Source organism: Echiichthys vipera (assembly GCF_963691815.1).
Source record: "Echiichthys vipera genome assembly, chromosome: 13".
Lineage (NCBI taxonomy): Eukaryota > Metazoa > Chordata > Actinopteri > Perciformes > Trachinidae > Echiichthys > Echiichthys vipera.
This window is the reverse complement of record NC_139838.1, coordinates 21,482,133-21,505,124: the sequence shown is the minus strand read 5'-3', so window position 1 is coordinate 21,505,124 and position 22,992 is coordinate 21,482,133. Positions and strand designations below refer to the sequence as shown.

The window sequence follows — 22,992 nt, the reverse complement described above, 5'->3', positions numbered from 1 at the left end:
ATCTGTATTGATTGTAGTTGGTTGTTTTGCTGGTTGCTGAAAAATGTTGACAAAACCATATAAACTCGAGGTATACTTACTAATTTGTTCTGAGCTTTCGATCGCACCACACTGACCGCATCACCCGGTTTAGTTTACTCAGTTGCTATAGATCTGTAGATGGTCAAACTCAAAATTGTAAGTCAACATTTTTAATTTCATTTTCTTTGTGCGTAGGTGATGAAGTTTTATATTTTACATTCATAATGATGATCTTAGAAGGCAGTAATAAGTGCATTTTATCTTTCTCTGTTCATGTTTTTATCTATTGGTGCTGCAGCTTTTAAGTTCATCCGACAACATTTAATTCAGACTGGTGTTGTGTTCAAAGTGGTACTGAAATGAAACTAGATCCGACCTAGTAAGATTACCATTATGGCTAAAAGTGGCCAGGGTGCTTATTCAGAACATGAGCGCAAAATTGCCATTAGATTTACTTAAAGGGGTGCATGTCTAAAAGTGGCAACATTAAGGGAACTTTCTAACAAATAAGCTAGTTAAAGGTTAGTACATGCTGCATCCAGTGCGGAACAGTAAAGAGCTCAAGTGAAGGAGTAGCTGGTGAAAAGTCGAGCATCTAGTTTGTTTTTTTAGGAGTTTTTCTGCTCCCTAGTGGTTAAAAATAATTTGGTGCCGCTTTAAAATTCTCCCATGATACTGTATGATAATAAAATGTCAGCTTTGCATAACCCCTTTGACGCTACTGCCCCACACAAGTATCACTCACTTTTCCTGCCAATAACAAGAGTGATTTACTGCCTTCCTCCAGTCTGTCGCTCCTCTGAGTGTTTTTAAGAATTAACTGCCAAAAGAGCAGAGAGGAGATACAAATTCTGCTGACAAGCTATTTCCTGCATGAGGAAATGGCAACGTTCGTGTTGATCTAGATAAATATGCGTGACTAAGCTTTTTTAACAGTGTTGTTATTGTTATGTTAGCAAGTTATTTGAATGATATCAGCAAAAAGGGAAATGGATCGGTAAGCTGTTTGTTGTTACAGATGTGTATTCTTGAGTGGGTGTGTTATTACATCTCAGAGCTAGTTTTTGATGAAAAATCAGAAGCACCTACAGTTAATCTTTTCATGCCTGGAAAAGCATATTTCTAAAGATAGATACAGACATTTTAATCCTGATTAAACCAGTAAAGGGTTTAAAATCATACTACTTTCTAAGGCGGCTACACACTTCCATTAGTGTCCTATCATTAGCTTTCATTTGGCCCAGTTTGCTGCAGCTTCATGCTTCCAAAGACGAAAAGTTCATTGCAGGTCGGACATTATCAGCACTGCTGCGACACGAGAGGCTGAATGTAAAGCCCAGGGTTTTTTATCCAACGCCATCCATCATGTTAAAGGTCTGCATTGTGGCTTTGCTGCAAAGTAAGGACTTGCCTTCAGGGGTCAACAGTGAAAGCCTCCACTCTGCTGACTGAACAGGAGATACAACTTCATATACAGTGTGTTTGTGTGTCGGTGTGTGTGAGGTAGAAAAAGAGATGGCTGGATAAAAACTGACGCAGGCAGATCGTTCCCTGGTTGGCTGTGGTCGACATAAATCACCAGCTCTCCTGATGGAAGCGAGCAAGGCCGCGAGTGGGGATCAATTTTCAGAGAACAGTACTGCATCCTCTCTGGGGAACTCTAGATGGTTCATGGAAAGGTGCCTGAGTAACAGAGTCCTTTTGTCCTCTTGCTGTTTGCATATTTGAAGACAGAAACCATTCATGATGTTTTAATCATGAATAACAAATGTTTGATATTTCTAGTAACAATAATCTGGTCTTTTATTAAGACAAAACGCTAAACATTTTCTGGCTCCATCCTCAAAAATGTACTAATTTTCTGCTACCTGAAAGATGAAAAGCACTGAGTATTTTCTCATTTAATTTAAAACAAATCAAAATGAACATAACATGCAAGGCTCAGAAAGTAAAGCCTTGTCCAATATTGCTGTAATACAGTTCGGCTGCTGGTTTTACGACATTGCGATATAAACTATATATGTAGAGTATATTTGCACTCATGCTCAGTTTACAACTGGGTAAAGGCAGAACTTACATTAATAAATATAAATATATATATTATATACTGTATATGATTATACAGTACTGTACACATGCACCCGTACATTTATACTCATAGCATTTACAAAAATAACCACACACTTGTAGCCTGGCATTACTAGACTAATCAGAAATGCGTATTTACGTTTATCAACGTGTTCCGCAAAATGCTTTTGGATGCAGTTTGCTAGACCAACAACCAATCACAGCAACGAAACGGCGGAGCTTGCTCAGAAAAAAAAACAAACACGGTGGCTGGGTTACACAATTTCTCAATTTACAGCTAAACTGTACATTAAAATGCGTTTCTAATGAGAAATAGGCAATGCAGTAACAGAATATTGAGTCTTATTTGATCTTTGCTGATAGTTTGACAGTTTGAGCTGAGTTTTTCTTAACCTGAAAAACTGCAGACTGGACGGTGACCCCCACATGGGATAAATGGATATGGGGCCAGGTCAGCTGGAAATCTGTCTGTATGGGAGAGGGGCCAGACCTATCTGCCACAACAACACAAGTTTGGCAGACTTTGACAGTTTCCAGGTTAATTCACTTGCATAAAACCATACATACATTAAGAAAAATATACAGTATACAACTCAAACACACTAAAAAGGTAATGCACAAACAATCGCAAGCAAACCGCACAAACATCACAAACACCAAAGACTTAGATAGATATCCATCTTTTGTTCCATTCAGTTTATATTGTAAAGTCTTTACTACTGTAGGCAGAGTTGCCGCTTTCAGCCTGTTTGTTCTACACTGGACACGTGTGAGATTGTTGCTGCTCCACAGCATTCTGTAATATACTAATATATTTTTATACTGTTTTGACGATATATAGTATATCCTTATATTACCCAGCCCTCAGTGGTAGTTAGCGAACTGTGGCTGTTCTTTGAAATCTGTGAGACACCTATTAAAAATCAACACCTGTGAGATTCTGAAGTGGACAGGTGATTTCTTCAATCATCATGTGCAACCGTCATGTTGTAATAAGCAGAAGTAACAGATGTGTGTCCGTGCTGAGAGCAATGCTTCTTGGTAAAGGCCGGATCAATACCTCGGCTTCTGTAATCGCGGATGGAAGGAGAGCATTGATTGTGAACACGGGGTAATCTCTGGGAAGAGAGGGCAACACATGGAGCAGAAGACAGGACAAAGACAGCTGCTGATACCTCAGGCCTCTGTACACAAACATGGAAAGGTCAGCCAAAGCCAACCACGCTGGGCCGTGTTGGACTGCAGAACCAGAAACGAAGCGTTAAGCGGAGCAGACAGGCCCGTCTCTTGAATGTCATACACGATCCTTACTGGCCACAGGAAATGAAATGCGTCTGCTTCTCTTATGTTTCTGTCTGGCTTTGAATCTTGCAGCAGGGGATGAGTGAGGAAGAGATTCAATTACCCAGTGATTAAATGTGATTCATTAATCACAAAGGAGGAAATGTGTGGTTTCATTTCCACGCCTCGAGCCGTGGTTTCTGCTCACGATGGCCGCGATAATCGCCACCTTGAGTAATTTGGAATTGAGCTTCCGGCTTGATGCCTTAATGTGCACAGAGAGTATTTTCTTTAACAAATCTTGCACAAAGAGAGCGGTGGTAAATAATATCCTTCAGGCGTTGTTGTTGTTGTTGTTGCATGGGAGATTAGAAATTTAAGGGTATTGTGTATTTTTATGGCATCTCTCTTTTACCTCACCTCACCTCACCTCAATTTCGTTCTCTCTCTCTCTCTCTCTCTCTCTCTCTCTCTCTCTCTCTCTCTCTCTCTCTCTCTCTCTCTCTCTTTCTCTCTCTCTCTCTCACATCCTGAAAAGTTTGCGCAGCATGAATTAAAAAAAGTTTTACCAGTAAACAGAGCTGAGATAATGAGAGCATAAAACACAACAATGATAACATTAATGGTGCTTCTTCTATTTCTCTCTGGCCCATTACTTCTTCTTAACTCTGGCTTTGTTTTTCCTCCCATGCAGGTACTTTGTGTTGGATCCAGAGTTGGGACAGCTGCAGTACTTTGTCAACGAGCAGGGGAAGAGCCAAAAGCCCCGTGGGTCCCTGCCCCTTATCGGTGCCTCGGTAACTCCGAGCGAAGAGGCTCCACACATGTTCGTTGTAAACTCTGTCAATGGGGAGCTGTACAAACTCAGAGGTATGACCTCATGCCGGTCTCAGGCAGCCCGTATATGGCAAAGCACAAACACTGAGCAGAGTGTGTTTTATGTTGAGCCTTAGAGCGCTGTGTGTACATACTTGGTTATGAATGAGCTTTTCCCGTCTAGTATTTGTGAATGCACTGGACAGCTGGTTATGGAAAAGCACTTTGGAAAGCGTTTTACTCCTAAAACTGCCATACGAAATTACGACTGTAAAGTAAAAAGTGTCACTCATTACTGACACTGTAGTTTCCCTCAGCTCTATGCAGCATGTTCGCATCCTTCAGCTGATTGTTTTGGTTTTACGACTTGCAACTTTTCTGTTTTGATTCACTCTCACTGCTCTAATAGCCCAGTTTCCAATTGCAGCAAGCAGCTGTTTTCAGTGAAAAAAAAGCTCTGATAAATCCATTTCACACTACCTGCCCAGTGGGTGTGCTGTTTCACCGAAAGAGTTAGTGACTAGCTGGTGAACATAATGGAGCATTAAGCCCCTAAAGAGGCAGATATTTCCCTCAGGAGTTAGTAGTGACCAAAAACGGAGGTAAAAGGAAAGTGAATATATGACTTTTCGTTATTCCGGTGACACCTCCAAATGAATGTATGCTCCATGGATGTGGAAGTACAAGTTTGCTGTATCAACTTTAAAAGATCGGCTGTAGTATTGCTGTTGCTACTCATGGGGGAAACTGTTGTGTCTATGTAAATCATAAATAAGTCATAGAGTGTGGTCTTTACCTACTTTATATTTTAAGTGTGTTGGAAATAAAATTGAATTTAATTGAGTTGAATATCAATGTGTTCACAGATTGTTTTGCTGCCCTTGTGTAGTGTAATTCCGGCGCAAAATCATCCCATGGTCTTTTTCGGTGCCTTGACTCTTGCCAGATGAACCAGTTGTCCATCATCTGTATTGACGCGCTACTTCAACCTCTCAAATCAAACCAACCCCTGACGCTGATAAGAGCGACGCAGTGAAAAGCCAAACCCGGTCGGTAGCGGGGTTTGACCATCGTTTCCACCAACAAAAGCCTCCAGAGCCGTTCTCTGGTTCTTTTAAAGAAGAAATATTCTTTAGATTGGAAACACGGATGAAATAGCAGCATCGATGTTGGCGCCTGCTTCCTCTATGCGAGCTGCTTTTTCGGCACTTTCATACATCAAATATGGTTAGAGTGGTTAGAGCAGTAGCCCTATGTAAAGAGGCTGAAGGTCCTCGAGGCAGCGGCCGCGGGTTCGACTCAGACCTGCAGCCCTTTACTGCATGTCCCCCCCCCCTCACCCTATTTCCTGTCTGTCCTTTATAATAAAAGGCTTGAAAACTGACAAAAAAAGAATCTAAAAAATATAAAATAAATAAATAAGCCATTAAGACAGTTTTTTTGTGTAACAACTATTAACTGAGACAGCTGGACGTGGCTTACACTAATTAGCTAGGGGCAGTACAGTTAACGCATTAAAACAGCTTTTTTTAAACCACTAATTCTGCTCAAAATAACACCAAACCTCTGCAGTAGCATGATAAAAGTCTCTACACATAAAATGAAGCACCAACAACGTAGTTAGTGAACTTGGAGTTTATTAAAAGAGCCCATTGGTGCTTTGTTTTATATATTTAATGCCCTGAGCTAATCATTGTTAGCCACGTCCGGCTGGTAGCGACTCTACCAGATTTCTCCGTTAATAGTTGTTACATAAAAAGAACTGTCTCGATGGCTTATTTGATGTGTGTAAGTGCCAAAATGCTGAATGGGATGATTTTGCACCGGAATTACAAAAGAAAATCAACAAATTCAGGTTTAAGGCTGTCACAAAAAATGCCTCCCACGTCCATGTACTGTTTTGTGAAAACCATTGCGTATTGAGTAGAAAGGAGACACGTTTGGCTTTAAATATACACCACAGTGAAATATGGCTTTAAGACAGACAAAAGGCCTGTAGCCGGTGACTGTGCTGAAGGCCTTTTGCTTTAAGTGACCTGTATCCACTGAAGTGAGAGAAACTCCTTTTTACTGTTGCTCCACTTGAGCCGCTGGAATGTCCCCTTACACTCTCGAGGGGGAGGATATCAGAGTAACTTGGCCTATATTCCCCGAATAACTCAGTGATCCATGTGAATTGAGCTAAGAGGAAACAATGACCTAACAGAGAAGAAGTTTAGCTGACGTATTTACATTTCCAATGTTTTACTGAATAGTCATCGGGCGAGGAAAGCAATCTTTTGAGGCAGCTCGGATTTGGCAAAAAATAGCTTTTTAAATATTCTTCCTCTGCAAATAATTGCAGTTGAATGCTAGCACTTGTACTCCAAAACCTCAATTAGGTCAAACAGCAGGGTACAAAGAGCCTCACATGTACACCCTCAACAGTTGGTGATTAAGATTAGCCGGTACGCTTCAGATCTGGTTTTGGTTACCATGGGAATCCCTAAAAGCTTACCTTGGGGGCTTGAAAAGAGTAACTTCAAGGTTCAGTTGGGAGTCATTTTCCAGTATTTGTAAGCTGTGTTTCATCTCACTGAAGGACCGCGTCTGAAGCTTTAAATGTCACCTTTATTCTCATGTTGATAACTTTTTTCTCAAGAGGGTTTTGAACTAATGTCCTAACTGGTTTGAGAAGATACTGGATACACTGACTCTGAATCCATGAAACCGTGATATTTTTGGTATTTTTGATACGTTTGTGAACCACTGCAAGTCATTCTCACTCTTTATTCATCACATACTGATGCTTTGTCAGGACCCCTTGGCACTGGGTAATGACGCTGCACGGTCGCAAATACATGGTTAACTTTGTGAATTCGAACAAAAACTGCTTGGTAAGGTTTAGGAAAAGATCATGGTTTGGGCTAAAATAAGTGTGTTAGACAGGTAACTTAATTTTCACTTTGACACAGGACACGAACCACTGTCTTCTAGGTGAAAGTCCGTTGGCTGCATCCACCCTGACCTCCTCCCTACGCAGAGTTTAACACCCGTTATACTACGTCACCTGACTTCTGGAGCACTTGCTCTGGGCGTGTGATATTGAAGTGAATGGCTTTGCATTGGAGTTAATTGAAAGCCTGTTGTGTGTCATACAGACACTAAAGGGCGCCAGTTATGTTTCCAACCCAGTCGCTAGAATAAAACATTGGCATTGTATGTTTCTGCGAACCACAGATATGTTAAATATCAATGTTTCTAAACTTCTGCATCCCATTCTCCTCCCCTACTTGTCACATACCTACACGGTCAAAGTTTTGAAGACATGATTAACATTGTGAATTCAAACAAAAACTATTAATGTTACTTTTGGGTAGGCATCAACACTTTGCTAGGTTTAGGAAAAGATCACAGTGTGGGTTAAAATAATTATGATCCGTAATTAAGTTTCACCTTGACATGGGACCTGAACCGCGGTCTCCTGTCCTGTTGTGTGTTTGACCAACCATCCGCCCCGACCTCCTCGCTAAGCAGAGATTGAAGCTTGTTACACTACATCACCTGACTTTTGGAGCACATGCTCTGACAAGTAATATTATAATCTACAATTTTACATTAGAGTCAGATACGTTGCATATAACAGGGCACTAAAATATGTAATATCTAAAGGGTCATTGTTGACGGTTGAAAAAGTATTTGGAAGAAATTAGTGTATACTTTTTTCGTTGTTGAAGGACCTCTGACTCCCTTTCTGGTGTCTTCAGTGTAACAGTTGATCCCAACACTTGTAATGTTTCTTTATAAATTCAAGAATCTTTAATTTGATACGTCGGGGGACTTACATGTGACATCTAACACAGATGTAAAGTAGCCTGAGGTAGTTTTTCTGGCTCTAAACCAAAGTGTAATTAAAGCAGAGTAATATAAAGGGAGTGTTTCATCATCGAATGTTGGGAGACGGTGGGGCCTTGAGTTTTGCTGCTGAGCAAAAGGTGAAGAGCTGTGGAAATTCAATCATGTCTGAATGCACAGATGGCAAATTAAGCTATTTATCATACGATGTCTCAATGAGGCTGTCGGTCAACGAGAGGGTCAAGTTGTGTTCAGCTTTCAAACTGGCTGATTAGGATGTCTGACACAACCTTCACTTAATTTCATCCTAATAAAAACATATTGGAGTATTTTGATGCAGAAACCTGTTCTTATGATTTTGTATTATAAACCTGCTGCGAGCTTTATTCACTACAAATCTGCCAAAATACGTCTAGTTTACATTTTGGCTTTGTTGTCAAGAATAAGATCAGGAGATGGCCACCAGTGTTATGTCTGTCGAACTTAGAACAGCACATTACTCTGGGTACGTCTTTCGTGCTTCTTTTGAAAAGTATCTTCTGCAGTCAAACCCTGGTACAGAATCCGGGGATCCCTGGGTAACCTATAGGAAAAAATCTAAACCACCCTGTCCCAGAACCCCCGCAGTTTTACACATGACCAACAAACATGCATGTGATTGGCACTCATCTGCCCAGATTGTCTCCAAAATTGCTGCTGTTCACCTATTAGTTTATTTTTGATGTGTGGAGTGATGAAAAAATGAATCAAATTCTTCCATCCAGACTTTATCATCTCATCTTTAAGAGCAGGTGGAGGTTTGTTAAGTTCTGTTCTAATGTTCAGTTGTAGCTCCTTATTTTGATTTCACAGATAGTGAGTTACTTCCATTCTGTTTTTGTAGACCTCTATACAGCTTAGAGACAGTCTTCACTGGTCTACATTTATATAATGAATACTTTAATCATTTAGTTTCCTTCTGTAGAAACTCCTCTTTTTGTACCTTAGTATTTCTATTTCCAAGGCCAAAAAATGGAAGCAACGGCCTCTACTCAATGCCTTTATATCGCATCTCTTGTTAGGGTGCCACCATTCAAGAACAAAAATCCAATAACTTCATTCAGTAACATCAAGTCAATGGCAACAGTTGACGTTTCGGGCTCTATCTTCCTCTATAGTGTTTGTGTACTTTTCCTTCCCGTGGGGTGATATTATTAAAGTATACTTATTCTGCTAATATCACATTCAAGTATTGCATAAAGGATTAAAATGAACTGCTTAGCACAACAAACATGAGGTGCAGCAGTCTGAATCACGAGTGAATAAAAGCTATTAAAACTTTAAAGCCAATTGAACCTAAAGTTAAACGTGAAATTACAGCAAATGTTCTCTTAGCGTATAACGTAATGTTACGTAATGTTGCTGATTTATTTACAGGGATGTCATTTTGATGAGACAACGCTGGTTGCTGTAATTGCTGGGCAGCTCTTCTAACCCCTTACCTTTTCTTGAAATACCTCGCTCATAATATCTACCAGAACGTCAGTCAGATCTGACCGCTGGTGCAAGCATTAATCCTCAGACTTACCGTTATCATAACCAATAACATCTTTTGGGTGCCGTAATGAAAATGTGGGTAATTAGATGATGACTGAGAAGGTTTCTCTCTCTTTTACTCAGTAGTGTTCGGATATCGTTCGACCGTCTCTCTGGGACATTGACATTTAAATAGGACGCACAGACCGGTGCGAGTGTGTATTGTTGCTCATTTTAAATGGGTAGACGGACCAGCTTCTCATGTCATTGTTTGTCCCTTTCGGTGCAGCGCAAACCTCATGCATTCATCACAGGAATAGAGTTGTCTACATGTCACCTCTAAGTCTGCAGCTCTTGTGACACAAAACCAGCTCTGAAATATTCATCAGTATCATACAGTTGTATTCTCCCTGACTGAGAACAGCACATCCTGCTCTGAGCTAAGCACTGTGTGTATCCTTTGCGTCACCTTGCGAAACAGGTGCATATTAGCATAGTACTGCTCTGCTCAATACAGACAACTAATTATCTTTAATCACAGCTGGCTTGTGCACATCATAGGAGAAAAATATCAGATTTAGACCTCTCCCGGTAAGTGGCCCCTTTAGAGTGAGGGATTTCTGTGGGTGATGAGAAGGAACAAGTGCGGAAGGTTGATATTTTTTTCTCGGCACAGGTGTTTCTGTGTGAATACTCTGTTCTCCCAGAGAGGCGAGCAGCCACTCCCAGCAGGGGAGCGTGTCTGAAACGCTGCACTTGTCAAGAGTTTCTGTGAACGTCTCATTTTCTCAGAGTTGCCTCTTCACTTTAAAGAGGCCTTTTGGAGGTGTTCTCATAACTGCAGCAGATGTCGGAGGTGCGAGTGATTGACAAGTGCAAATTGAATTCTCGTATATACGTTGAAATACCCTCCATCAGCAGCATGCCTACACTTTACCACTGAGCAGAAGATTTCAAAGTTTCATTTCTATGGCGATGAACTTCCATATGAATGTAACGAAGCTATCCATCCATGTTTAAAGCTTTAAAGGGACACTCTGTAGGGTTTTAAGTTATATATTACCTCATAAACGTCATAAATAAGTCCTCATTGTTGTACAATTACCACTGCCAACAATCTGACTCATCCTCCTGAGCCAATCATGTCGTATCTGTATTTACATGGGACAGGTAAGCCCTATGGGGGCTTCCATGTCCTTTCGACCGGTCTATAAAAAACTATGAACGGCCGAGAGGGACATAAAGATCTACATGGTACCGGAAAGGCTAAACAAGTTTTCTATCAGAGCCAGTGTGACTGTGGAAGACTGGAGAAGGAGCTCAGTTGATGATGATGATGGTGCTGATGATGACACTTGTCAATGACCTTGCAAATTTGAAAGCCTGCACTGCACTTTTGTTCATAATGCAAGATCATGCTTATGCCACTCCAAAGGAGAAGGAACCCTCGTCGCTACAAAAAAGAAAAAGAGAATTAAAAAGGCAACATGACCGGCGAATTCAGAAAACAAGGGTACCGTAGTTGCAGCCAGGTTGCAACGTGCGTTTGAAAAAGTGAGGCGCTAGAGAGCACCAATGAGTTTGAATGCAATATACAATTCTACCACAAGATTGGAGAAAAACCTACACAGTGCTCCTTTAACTGGGATGAAATCAGGAGAAAAATACTGAAAATATATTTATTTAAAAAGTTTGTTTAAACAAGAATGAATTAAAGGTTTCACTATGCTTCAAATGAACCAGGTCATATGACACGTGATCAAACTAATTCTACCCAAAATGAGGATAACGTGTGACCGAAGTAGTTTAATTTTCTGCAATTATATCATCTCACAAATAAATAATGATAAAATTGGTTGTCATGCTTTATATTATAATGGTAGTTGTCAAGACAAATGCCACACATATTGCTGTAGTAATGCTTCAACCCTATAATCACCTGTAGCTTCACTGGTAGATAGGTGATAAATAATGTGGTAATGTTATATAAACTATGAGTCGGATAAATGTTTGACAAGAAATTCAAACTACATCAACGAAGAACCTTTAAACTCCATCCTTAGTCGTGAATCCTTTACCACATTATCGTTGATTATCAGATGCAAAAAAAGTGTTAGATATTAAAGATATTCTAACTTAATAATGCAGATTTGAGTGTTATGGGGTTTTTGAGTGGAAAATACTAACGTGGAGAGAAGCACAGAATCACCAGATGCAGTAATTAGAATTGTAATCTGAAATCAGGTGCAACGCCATTTTAAAATCCTCTGTTTCTCTTCTCTTGTGTCGGTACTCCGTCTGTTATTGGCCGACAGCTTGAACTCAATGTTATCAGACCCATCAAAGACAATGTTCTCTAATAATTAGTCAGTGAAATGGGATCAGAAGGATATTGTTTTCCGATCTGACCTGCAGCAGGTCAACACAAGCAGACAGTCAGCGTCTCCTTCAACTGGACACGCTGCAGCTCGCTGTGTTAGTCAGCAAGTCTGAGCTTCATCTGGCTATCTGTGTGTAGATAACAGGGTTTATTATCTCAGCGCCAAGCAGAAAATCCACAAGCATGCAAAGAGAATCAAGCTGCTTCCTGTGGGGCTCACCAATCGGCCAAATGAATCGCTGCTTTCTCCTGAATACTGAATGTTCAATTTTGCACGGAGGAGAAAATGAAGCGGTTCAGATGTGATACACAGCCCTCAGGACATCATTCAGGAGGTAACAGGATCACATGGCTGGGCAGACAAGTCGGCAAGTTGAATAATTATTTGGCTGCAAATGAGATCACTGACATCCAGCAGGTCGTCGTCACTGATTTAAGGGATATATGGGATCAGTAAACGCTATATTTAGAGTATTTTCACTGCTTTACCTCACCCTTAGGCAGCCCTGTTTAACTCTAAACAGGGGCTTTGAAGCTCTTCTATGCTCTGGTCAAATCCACCAGACTCCATTGATAAAAATAGTAATTTTATCTCACAGAACATCAACAGTTTCTGGTCTACCGCTGCCTCGGATCAGTTAGTGTTCGTGTTATTTTGTGACTTTAAAAGTGTTTGAAAGGGTTATGAACTAACAAAACTAACAACAAACCTACCAATCGAGGCAGCGGAAGACCAGCAACTTCCATGTTTTGTGAGGTAAAACTACTGTTTTTGTCAATGGAGTCTGGTGGCTTTGACCAGAGCATAGAACAGCTACAGTTCTCAGTGCTCTGTAAGCGCCATGCTGGTTCCCTGATCATTTTATGCACTTTAAACCTATTCTTTATTGGCAAGTTAGATGAGAAGATTCCAGTCTCATGTCTGCATGGTTAAAACAGATAACCAGCAATCAGTTAGCTTATCTTAGCATAAGGACTGGAAACAGGGAGAAATAGCATGATGTGATTTCACTTCAACTTTTCCCCTGTTTTCAGTGCTTATGCTAAGCTAGGCTAACTCTCTTTAGCTTCATACTGGAATGATCTAATCATGTGTTGTTTTACAGTTTATTCCTGTGCCTTGAGCTTGAGTTAAACAACTTTAGTGCTTAAAACGGCTTATAAGATGCTGCCCTATAAAAAAACAAAAATGAAACCACACTTGAAACCTCAATACACCCTCCACTTGCCCTAAATGCTATATGTATGTGTGGGTTTGTGTCACGGCCTCCTATCAGGGCACGTTTCCTCTCAGTTAACCATGTTTTGAGTCAAAACACTTTTAGCTGTGTCTGTTTGAACATGATCTTATGATGTTGGGGCTGAACATATTTACAGGAGGCTGCGAACAGATATGAAATTTGTCCAGATCAGGGTCTTAACCTGGAGTGTAGAAATTAAACAATTAGTCAACAAGCTCGACAGAAGTCAGGACTTGCTCCTTTTTCTTTTATATTAGTGTAAACTTAATATTTTTGGATTTTCTTACTGTTAATAAGACACACTAGACATTTGAAGATTCACCTTGGGTTCTAGGAAATCTAAACCAGCATTGTTTATTATTTTCCTTCTGCTCTAAAATGTTCTTCCAGACAATCTCCTGCACAGTCTAACTTCCAAAAATACATTTATTAGTGAGATTTCAGTACTTCATCAATAATCTTTGGTTGCAGCCCTACATGAGTCCAAGTCTCCACTCTTGCACATCCCATAAAGAAAATTTGTTGATTTGTTGTTGTTGTAGATTTTTTAACTTTCACAGTTAAAGTATATTATATTACCCAACATTAAGGTCTAAACTATCTTTCCAACCCTTCTCAATAGAGTTGATCCGACACTGATACCATGATCTGCCTCTGATACTTAGCCCTGAAAGAAATATACTTAAGGGTTTATTTATGTTTTTTTCCCGTTATGTCTGATTGTCAAACTAGATAATAAAAGAAAAGAAAGTTATATGGCATTCATTCTCTGCATGTATGGATGATAGCATTCAAACAACAACAAAAATAAATAAAATAATATTATACTGTATATAAACTTCTTAATGCACGGGTATTGGATCGATACTTAAGAAAATTTGAATCCAAACAACGCTACTTCTCTTTACTACTGAGAATAGACTTTATGTATCTATTTATTTTGTTGGCTAAAAAAAGTAAGAATTGTCTCAAATAATTGGAATTAATTAAATACCACTGTTTTATTTATTACCTGTGTAGGTTCATAAAACTCACAAATGCTTTGAAAAATATCGAGGACATGGTTATTGTGTCGTCAGAAATTACAGCATTTCAGAATTTTCTCTTTTAACTTTAGTCCTTACATTGTGAAAAAAAAGCCCTGAAAATGCATTTAGTGAGTAATTTGACACTAAAACAGTCACAGGTTATGCAATAATCTTCATTTTTAACTGATCTCGCAATTGCTGACATCTTGTTTCTTCATCTGAAGTTTAGTGATCCGCACAGACCTTGGGCAATAATTGAAAAAGTTTGTGGATGTGGAAATTAAAGTACAACAATAATAAAAACTGAACGAATATGGAGACACTTTAAGTCAGATGACTTTCTTATAACTGCAGATTGACCTGTGAACTCGAGGAGAGGTTTATTGGTTATTCCCAGCGTCTTGTGTGTGTAAAAAAAGCTTGCCATTTAAATTGTGTTAACATATTTTTCTTCTGTGTGTCTGTGAAGCCTCCGACGCCAAGGAGCAGCAGTTTTGGATCAATCAGCTCCAATCTTGTGCCAGGCGTCACTCTGACAGCAGTGCCAAGGTAAAACACACACACACACACGCTCGCAGTAAACATGACTCTGGTCCAAAGCTCTTGGCGTTATGTTCCTTAGGAAGAGAAGTGAGAGGACATTTCCCTTGAGAGTCCTTTTCCCTTGTGTGTCTGTTTATAAATGTGACAAGTTTCCCAAAACCAGTAATCTCTGGTTCATGAGGTGAGGAGCAGGTCCTCCACCAGGTCAGAAACAGTCTTATTTTAAGTTCTGCTTCTAGTCCACTGGCTTTTTTTAGTGAGTCTAAAGGTGCCAGATATTTCTTTCCATGCCATTTTTCCATTTCAAATAGCATCATCTCCCATGAGACTCACTTAACATCCCCTCTAGAGTTTTAAAGTTCTTTCCCCTCATGTCATTCTCATCATCGCGAGATAAATAACTAGTTTTCTCTGTGAAGTCTTGCAGCAGCCTCCTGCTGATGCAACCTCACCCCTCCGCTCCGCTCACATGCTCTATTTAAGGTTAAAGTGGAAGACTTCAACATATCCAGACCCTTAATCAAAATGCTGTTTAAAGGATTAATTTAAATTACATTTCATAAAAGCGACACACGATACCTTTAGTTACAAATTGTGTGCGAATAACATTTGACGAAACAACTAGCTCAGCATTATTGGATAGATCCTTCTTAAAAACTTATATTTCTCCATGGATAAATAAAACAAGTCAAGTCTACATTTGCAGATAATTGTCAGTTAAGTTTAATTTATCATGTTTGCAAAGCTAAAATGTATTATTTGTTGCACTGATGTTATAGCTTGTGATTCTAAAGTGACTTTCTGTTTAATTGATTGCTTTTGATTTGGACAACACTACAGATGTTCTCTAGTAATCGACCTACACATTACTAGAGTCTTATGTTTTTATTTGATTCATGCTGCTGGACATTAGAGAGACTGCAGGTTTAAGGCACTTTTGCATTGGCTTCACTTTTCAAGCTTGGAAGCCACGTCCGTTATTTTTTACAGTCTATGATTTGAAACTGGCCTGTCGCCCATAGGAGGGACTTTACACACACGTTTTGTAATGGATCTGGACGAAAACTTTAGTGGCAGACTAAAATAATGTGTTTTTTTGCTATGAAGTGTTGCAGCAGCTTCCTGCACTTCTGATTAGGTATCTATAACAAATGCTGCAGCTTTATTGTGGACAAACAACAGTGACACAACTCAATAAAAGCAGGTATTATATGTTGAATTAAAATGAAGAAATGCACAAGCCCGTGGTCAACAAGTAGGAAAGATGCAACAAAAGTGAGGACGGATGCATATAAAATAATGAAATAAGGGACTAAAATGTAAAAATCTGGGGCTGGCGCTCTGTGCAGAGCCCAGCTTCTATGTGCCATGTGTAACTTCTCTTTCTTGTCTAATTTGTGAATAATTTAGCACTTCCATTGACAGAAGACTTAGCGATTTAGGGAAATATGGCAGCACGCTCCTGCTGGTTTATTTGAGGAGTGTCCCCTGCTTTCACTGTCGTCTCTGTGGGCTCATTTCTGAAAGATTACTACTAAGAGATGGGTGTAGCACTTCCTTTTATCCACAACCAGTTTTTTTGATATCATGGATTAATATTTGGGCATTTGTGGGGGTTTCAGCGTGGACTTTGAGGGATTAGTTGATATATGTGTGTTCCCCCATTCACCTTTCAGTGGAGAATTTGGCGAGAAATAATCCAAACTTTATCTCTTTGGCAAACTTTTGGTATTAAAGTTGATTTTGTAAATGAAAGCTGTGAGCTGCTGTCAGTGGTGGGATGTTTGTAATAAATTCTTAGCCCAGCTTCTAACTTCTCAAGTTCCTGCGGTGGCTGATTTCACAACTCGGGTGATTATGAGCCAACAGCTCTTTGCATAAATGTGAGTGGACTTTTCCGGTGTTGTGAAATGTTGCATATAGGTAATCTGTTTATAAATGTGACAAATCTGTACAATCTAATACAAATGGATAAAGTGACGCACTATAAATCCTAGCTCTGAGAAGCCCATAACCTTTTGTTTTAATTGACATTGTCAGACAAACCTTTAAGATTGTTCTTTAAAGGTTTTGTCTTTTGGATTGCATTGAATTTAACAGTTTTGTCCAACTCCATTTACATCATATAAGAGAGACGTCACTCTGCAAAGATGATAAACAAGTATGTTTTACAAACTAACTTATTTAAAGCTGGTTCTGGCTTAAAGCATCATGATTGCCCTCTGTGCCAAATCATGATTATATTTGTTGACTTGTCGAGTGAACCTCGCATTGTAGCGTAAAGCTGTCCTCGTCCTTGAATTGTAGGCGTGGGATTGTTTACAGCCTGTCATATGATATGAAAACCTGTTACATTTTAACCATCACTGTCAAAAGGAGACAAGTGTGCGTAATAATATTGTGGTTATCTTACATACATCTGTGAGAAATATGAAGAAAAAAACAAACAAACTGTCAAACAGTAAACGAGGAAAACCTCTGACTGAGAATCATATTCTTTTGTTATGTGTCTTCACTCATTTTTTTCTCTATTTTTTCCATTAATCTGTGTGTTTGTGTTTGGTTTCAGGTGAGGAAGCTGAAGGGCTCCGATGAACACTTGAGTGTGGAAAGAGCAGGAGGAGGCCAAGAGGCGCTGGTGAGTCAAACTCGCACATCCCTGAGCACTGAAGAACCGCTGTACTTGCTCTTTCATCTTCAAAGAGAAAAGACGCAGAACACGGCAACACCTGTCCTACGGTGTACGGCTTCTTTCCCACGCTGACTGCTCTTTGCCAAAAACACTCTTTCAGGATTTTTTTAAAACAATTAGATAATGCAGCCTCATCATGCTGCCTCATCAGCAGCTCGCTTATTCAACATGTAGCCCTTCACTACTTCAAACTGCTGCACAGCTGGAGCGAAGGGAAAGTCCAATTACTCTGCTCAGCCGTGATGAAAAAAGCAGTTAAACCACAAGAGAGAAAATGGGATAAGCAAGCAAAAGTGGAAGGAGGAAGACGGTCTATCTTTTTTTCCTCCTTCTGTCCGGTGGAGCTGAACGGGCGTTTTGTTCCTGTTCGTTGACTGTGGGGCATTGCCACGGCAGCAGCTGCTATTACTGTACCCACTGCTGTGGTCTAATCCTTCCCTGAGCTGCACTGTCTGCTTCTCAGATCATTATCGTAGCTACTCCGGCAATGCGACAGACAGCAGCGGAGGCACGGCTACATATCTGATGACAAAATCGGTGCAGCAAGATTTATTTTTAAAAAAAGAACAGGGGTTTGTTGTCCTTGTCTTTATCAGAAACTGAATTTAAAAAAAGAGTGTTGATACAGAGGCAGTAAATACATTTGTCAATCTTTCCTGAGGGAGGCTTTTATTTTGAAGTTGATGAGGTAGAAGAACAAATATGAGGTAGAGTATGTTGGTTTCATTCCTGAGGAAGAAGAAAAAGTTGTCTGATGACAAACAACAATGGCAGCACCCATGGAAGTGTAAACCATCACGTAAAAGGCAACTGAAAGTATATTTGCCTGGATTTAATTAGAATATGACATCGTCTTATACAGTAAAAGCTAGTAAATCTGCACTTCTGAGACCTCAGTTGTGTGTACACTTGTGTACACAGAAACATCAGTTTGTCACGGTCAACAGGGTTTTTGTTCACGTTTGGCGTTTTGCTCCAGGAGGTCGGAAGTTTGAAATTTCAACTGGGTAACTCCGACCTCCGACTTTGACTGGAACGCAGCAGCAGTTTGTGATTTCAAACACAGCCCATGTGTAACTACATTCACACACAACCGCTCACAGGAAGGGTGCAGAGAGTCACACTGTGGGACTGTAATGTTGTTTACTGTCTGCTTGATTAAAGAGTGTGTGCTGCCCACCACCTGCTGTGTGTGTGTGTGTGTGTGTGTGTGTGTGTGTGTGTGTGTGTGTGTGTGTGTGTGTGTGTGTGTGTGTGTGTGTGTGTGTGTGTGTGTGTGTGTGTGTGTGTGTGTGTGTGTGTGTGTGTGTGTGTGTGTGTGTGTGTGTGTGTGTGTGTGTGTGTGTGTGTGTGTGTGTGTGTGTGTGTGTGTGTGTGTGTGTGTGCGTGTGTGCGTGTGTGCGTGCGAATATCTTTATATGTTAAAATAAGGTTGAAAATTAAGAAATTCACTTCCCTTTCGTATGTATCTGTGTACGGATTCAAAAACTATTTTCATACAGTCCAACGAGGTTGTTAGGAGAGCTAATTGTGTGTAATTAGTGTTGTTCCCTGTAGCGCAAAAAAATGACAGGTCAGCAGCTGACCGTTGCACCAGCAGCTACCCACGCTGCCTCTCACAGGGCCGAGCCCGTCCACGGTCGAGTGACAGCAGAGCACCTGTGAAGGACTTTAAAATGAGAGAGAGTGACCAAGTCAAACCAAAACCAGTCTCCACCTACCAGCCGCCCGGCCTGGCAAACTTTCTTATTTTACAGCTAAACAGTGCACTAAAATATGTTTCTGGAAACACTTTATGTGAGAAATATGGAAACAGCAACAGAATATTTATTCGTATTTGATTAGCTAGTTTCACAGTTTGATCGAAGTTCATGAACAGTAATTGACACTGCGTCAGAGGTTTTTGGTCAGGTGCAGTGAAACCCAGCAGCATATAAATCAATTTCTTTATTAATCAAGTATTTCCTTTAACCAATAGGTACATTTCTTTATTCCAGGCTGCCTTTTCCTTGACAGCTCTCATTGTCCCCCCAAAAAATATATATTTTTTAATTGGAAATAGATTGAAAGTTTTACGTTAAATAAGTTTAAAAGTACAGAATTGTGTTTTTTAGGGTTTCATTTTAGACTGGAATGATAATCATTTTAAAAACGTTTGCTCTTTTTTGTCAAATACTGGATACTTGCTCATCTTCCGACCTCTATAAATCCTTGAAATAAAACAACACAATAAAGAAAACTGAGGTCAGGGGTGAGAAGTAGATACTGATTCATTTTAAAGGGTCACAAGTCAGAAACATTGTGAGTCAGTGCCCCGTGTGTGTATTGATTTCTGATGGATCTTTAGTTTGTTTGTACAAGGTCAGGTTACAACCCCTATCTTTAATAAGTTCCTCACACCTGTGCTCAATACGTCCCTGCCTCTCTTTCATCCCTCCTTTCCTTTTCCTTTTTGCATTTTCTTGGTCTGACGTCTCCTCTCCGTTCCAGTTTATTGAAACGCTCGGGGCTTTGTGCCAGTTTTGGAGGTTGAAGCCTCAGTGTGTCTTGTCTGTTTGCACTCCTGAAATGCTGTCTCCTTTTCTGCTAACTCACGCCTCATGGCTTAGCCTCGCACAATACAACAGTGTTCCCTCCTGTAAGCTGATTATTTTCTTCAGACACACAAGGACCTGCCTACTTCAATCCCTCTATTTAGTGTTTGGATGCATCTTATCACAGGGAAAATGCTCTTGTGTCAAAGTGGTGTATTATGCTGTTTTATCCTAAACTACTCAAAGGAGCCAAATAACAAGCCTAATCATGTGTGGCGTTATGTTACAACGCCATGTTAGTCATGGGTTTGATTGAGTGAGCTGCATCTCTGTGTCACCAGTGTCTTCTGGGGTGTAAGTTGTTCATTTGATCTTTTTTATTTTCAGACCTCTGTGCTCTTCTAGAGGTGTAAATCTCTGGTGCCTTGTCTCTCTGCGCTGCTGTAGCCTACACTAATAGAAAGAAAAGACAGAGGAGAGAGATATAGTGTCTGACACGGCTGCCTGTGTGAGCGCAGAGGCCAGCGAACTGAAAGGAAGCGTCACAGAGGGGAAGAGAACGAGGCGTCAAGATGAAGAATGTGATGCGACTCGCTTCAGCACAGAGAACAAATAAAACAAAAGTGATGACTGAGTTCGGCCGAACTTCACATTTGAATTCACAAACCTGGTGGAGGCGATGACTGTAGTTGCATTTTTTAGGAAAAATGGTTTTGAATAACAGGCCAAATTAATGAGTTCTCTGGAAATGTGTAGATTTGTTTACCTTCAGTCATTTAAAGCTGCATTCTGCAACATTTTTGATCATGTTCTCTGAAACCGACATTAGGCTCCTATAGAACAACATAAATCATCCGGTTTTAGAAAAAAAAACACGCGCCTCAAGTTGCACCTAGAGCCCGTTGTTTGTTTTGCAAAAAATCCACCGCACCCGTATCATCCTGTCCGCTCAGTGCAGCAAGGACTGTGTGAGATCTGACTCTCAGATCCCACCTCCCCCCTCACGCATGTCACAATATCACATGCACACACAAGCTTTTGCATACGCTAAATAGCGTTAGCAGTTTCTGTCTATGAGTAAGTTAGCCAGCCTACCTCCGTTTAACGTGTACTCCATGCCGTTTATCGATGATAGAAGAGACAGGCACGTTCACAGGAATCTGGTACACACGCGCTGACGAGCACTCAATGGGAGGGAGCGGAGGAGCTTGTGGTAGTGGGGGAATTTGACTCAGCTGAGTCAACTCGATCTGCCAGACTTGCCGACTGCAGCTTATGGAAACTTTCAGAGATTCGATTCCAGAAAACATACCTCTCTCTGCACTCTTTAAACAAGACGTTCTGTATTGGCCCTTATATTGATAATAAAAACAATATCAATAATAATATGGTCACTCTTTTAGACGATACTTGCTCTCGCCTACGGAGTGCGAGCAACAGGCTGCTAGCTGCAGTTCACTTAACAGCCACCAGTGTCGCTAATAACAAGGGTTTTACTGAAGGTTACACAGTGAAAGCTGAGCGAAGACATAATCATGGAGCTCTCTCTACATTTCTTTATCTATTATATGCGGCCTTGTGGCCCACTTGGTTTATTTCAATTACTTTTTTTTCCAGGGTGCTTGATGTTTAAGATTAGTTAGAAGTTTAGCTACTTTCTTGTGAACAGTTTTATTTAAAGCAATCCTTACCTTTCTGGTTAAGTGCTAAAATTTGAACATGAACAGCGCCGCCTCCCTGGACGGGATAAAATGATTTGTCAGACTTTTATCAGAAATACAAGAGAAATGAATATTGATGAGTTGCATCACCTGGTGGATTTCTTTTACATTTTAGTGTGCCATACACTTTTATAGAAGCATTTCAAGATTACAAAAGAAAAGTGTCAAAATGCCAGAAAGGTAAGAATTACATTAACTGACATTTAACTGGCATGTTTGTGTATTTCATTTTGCTTTTACTAATGAATCACACAGTTTATTTGATTTGGGATAATAGAAACCACGGCTTCCGTATTGAAACTTTTTTCTGTTACTTTTTAAAGAGCATGCCCTTCCTTTACATTATCACGCTCCTTCCACATTTAAATCCCCACACTTCTCTCTCTCTCCCTCTCTGTTCCACACCCTGCTCCCACCCCAGGGCTCCTCATCCTCTGGTCGGACACGCAGCTTCTCCCTCCTCCCCCATCTAACCCCATCCTCATCCCCGGGTTCTCAGAGGCACCTGAGCCACGCGGCTTCACCTAGCAACATCGTCACCATCACCCACCACAAATCTCCGGCTGCAGCTCGGCGGGCCAAGAGTATGTACCCGGGACGGCTGCTGGAGGTCAAAGAGGTGGGTGTCAAAGGCGTAACAATATGTTTTTTAATCGATGGCCCGTAGACTTGAGATTCAGAACAGATGTGTGGGCGTTTGTTTTTTGCACAGAAAGAGAAAAGGCGAGTGGAGATGGATTCAAGTCGACATGAAATTATAATTCTGCATTATTATTACTTTGGTCTTAATTTCATAGTTATTTCTCTCAGTTTTTTTATTTTCACCAAATTTGTTGCTGAGATCTGTGAATACGGCAACGTTGCAACAACAAAGTCCAAGCAATCAGTTAGATTACCTAAAGCACCAGAAATGTTGTTAAAAATCCCAAATTGCACAGAAACTGTACACAAAGAGCTAGCTTACCACTAGAAACAACGTTTTTTTGTCTTTCTGCTGCAACAGCATTTGGCTGTTTCCTCTTCATTATCTCTTTGTGCTGACAGAACCACACATTAATGAACATGAGGTGAACTTTAGTGATGACAGAACTAAAATACAGAAACACTTGAAAAGTGGTTGTCATGAAAATTGATGACGAGTCCTGTTCTGTGCCAACAGAGTACCTCCAGTGACAGGTGCAGGTGGTTCAGTGTTTCCTGCAGGGAAAAACAACAACTAAATAACTTTACTTGAAATGCAAAACTACCACGTTACATTACTCGTTACAACGAAAAAGTAACCTGAGTACAAAGTTTTG

At 40.3% G+C, this 22,992-nt stretch overlaps 1 protein-coding gene across 1 annotated transcript in view; it reads left to right on the top strand.

Annotated features, from left to right (window-relative positions):
• osbpl10a (oxysterol binding protein-like 10a) overlaps positions 1-22,992 on the top strand; it is a gene marked incomplete at its 5' end in the record, with an annotated part of 70,744 nt that overhangs the window by 5,260 nt on the left and 42,492 nt on the right. Inside the window, 4 exons of the mRNA XM_083926190.1 lie at positions 4,085-4,260; positions 14,674-14,753; positions 17,317-17,385; positions 22,116-22,313. Of these exons, the coding sequence (XP_083782316.1) occupies positions 4,085-4,260; positions 14,674-14,753; positions 17,317-17,385; positions 22,116-22,313 (523 nt within the window). The remainder of the gene's footprint in view (positions 1-4,084; positions 4,261-14,673; positions 14,754-17,316; positions 17,386-22,115; positions 22,314-22,992) is intronic.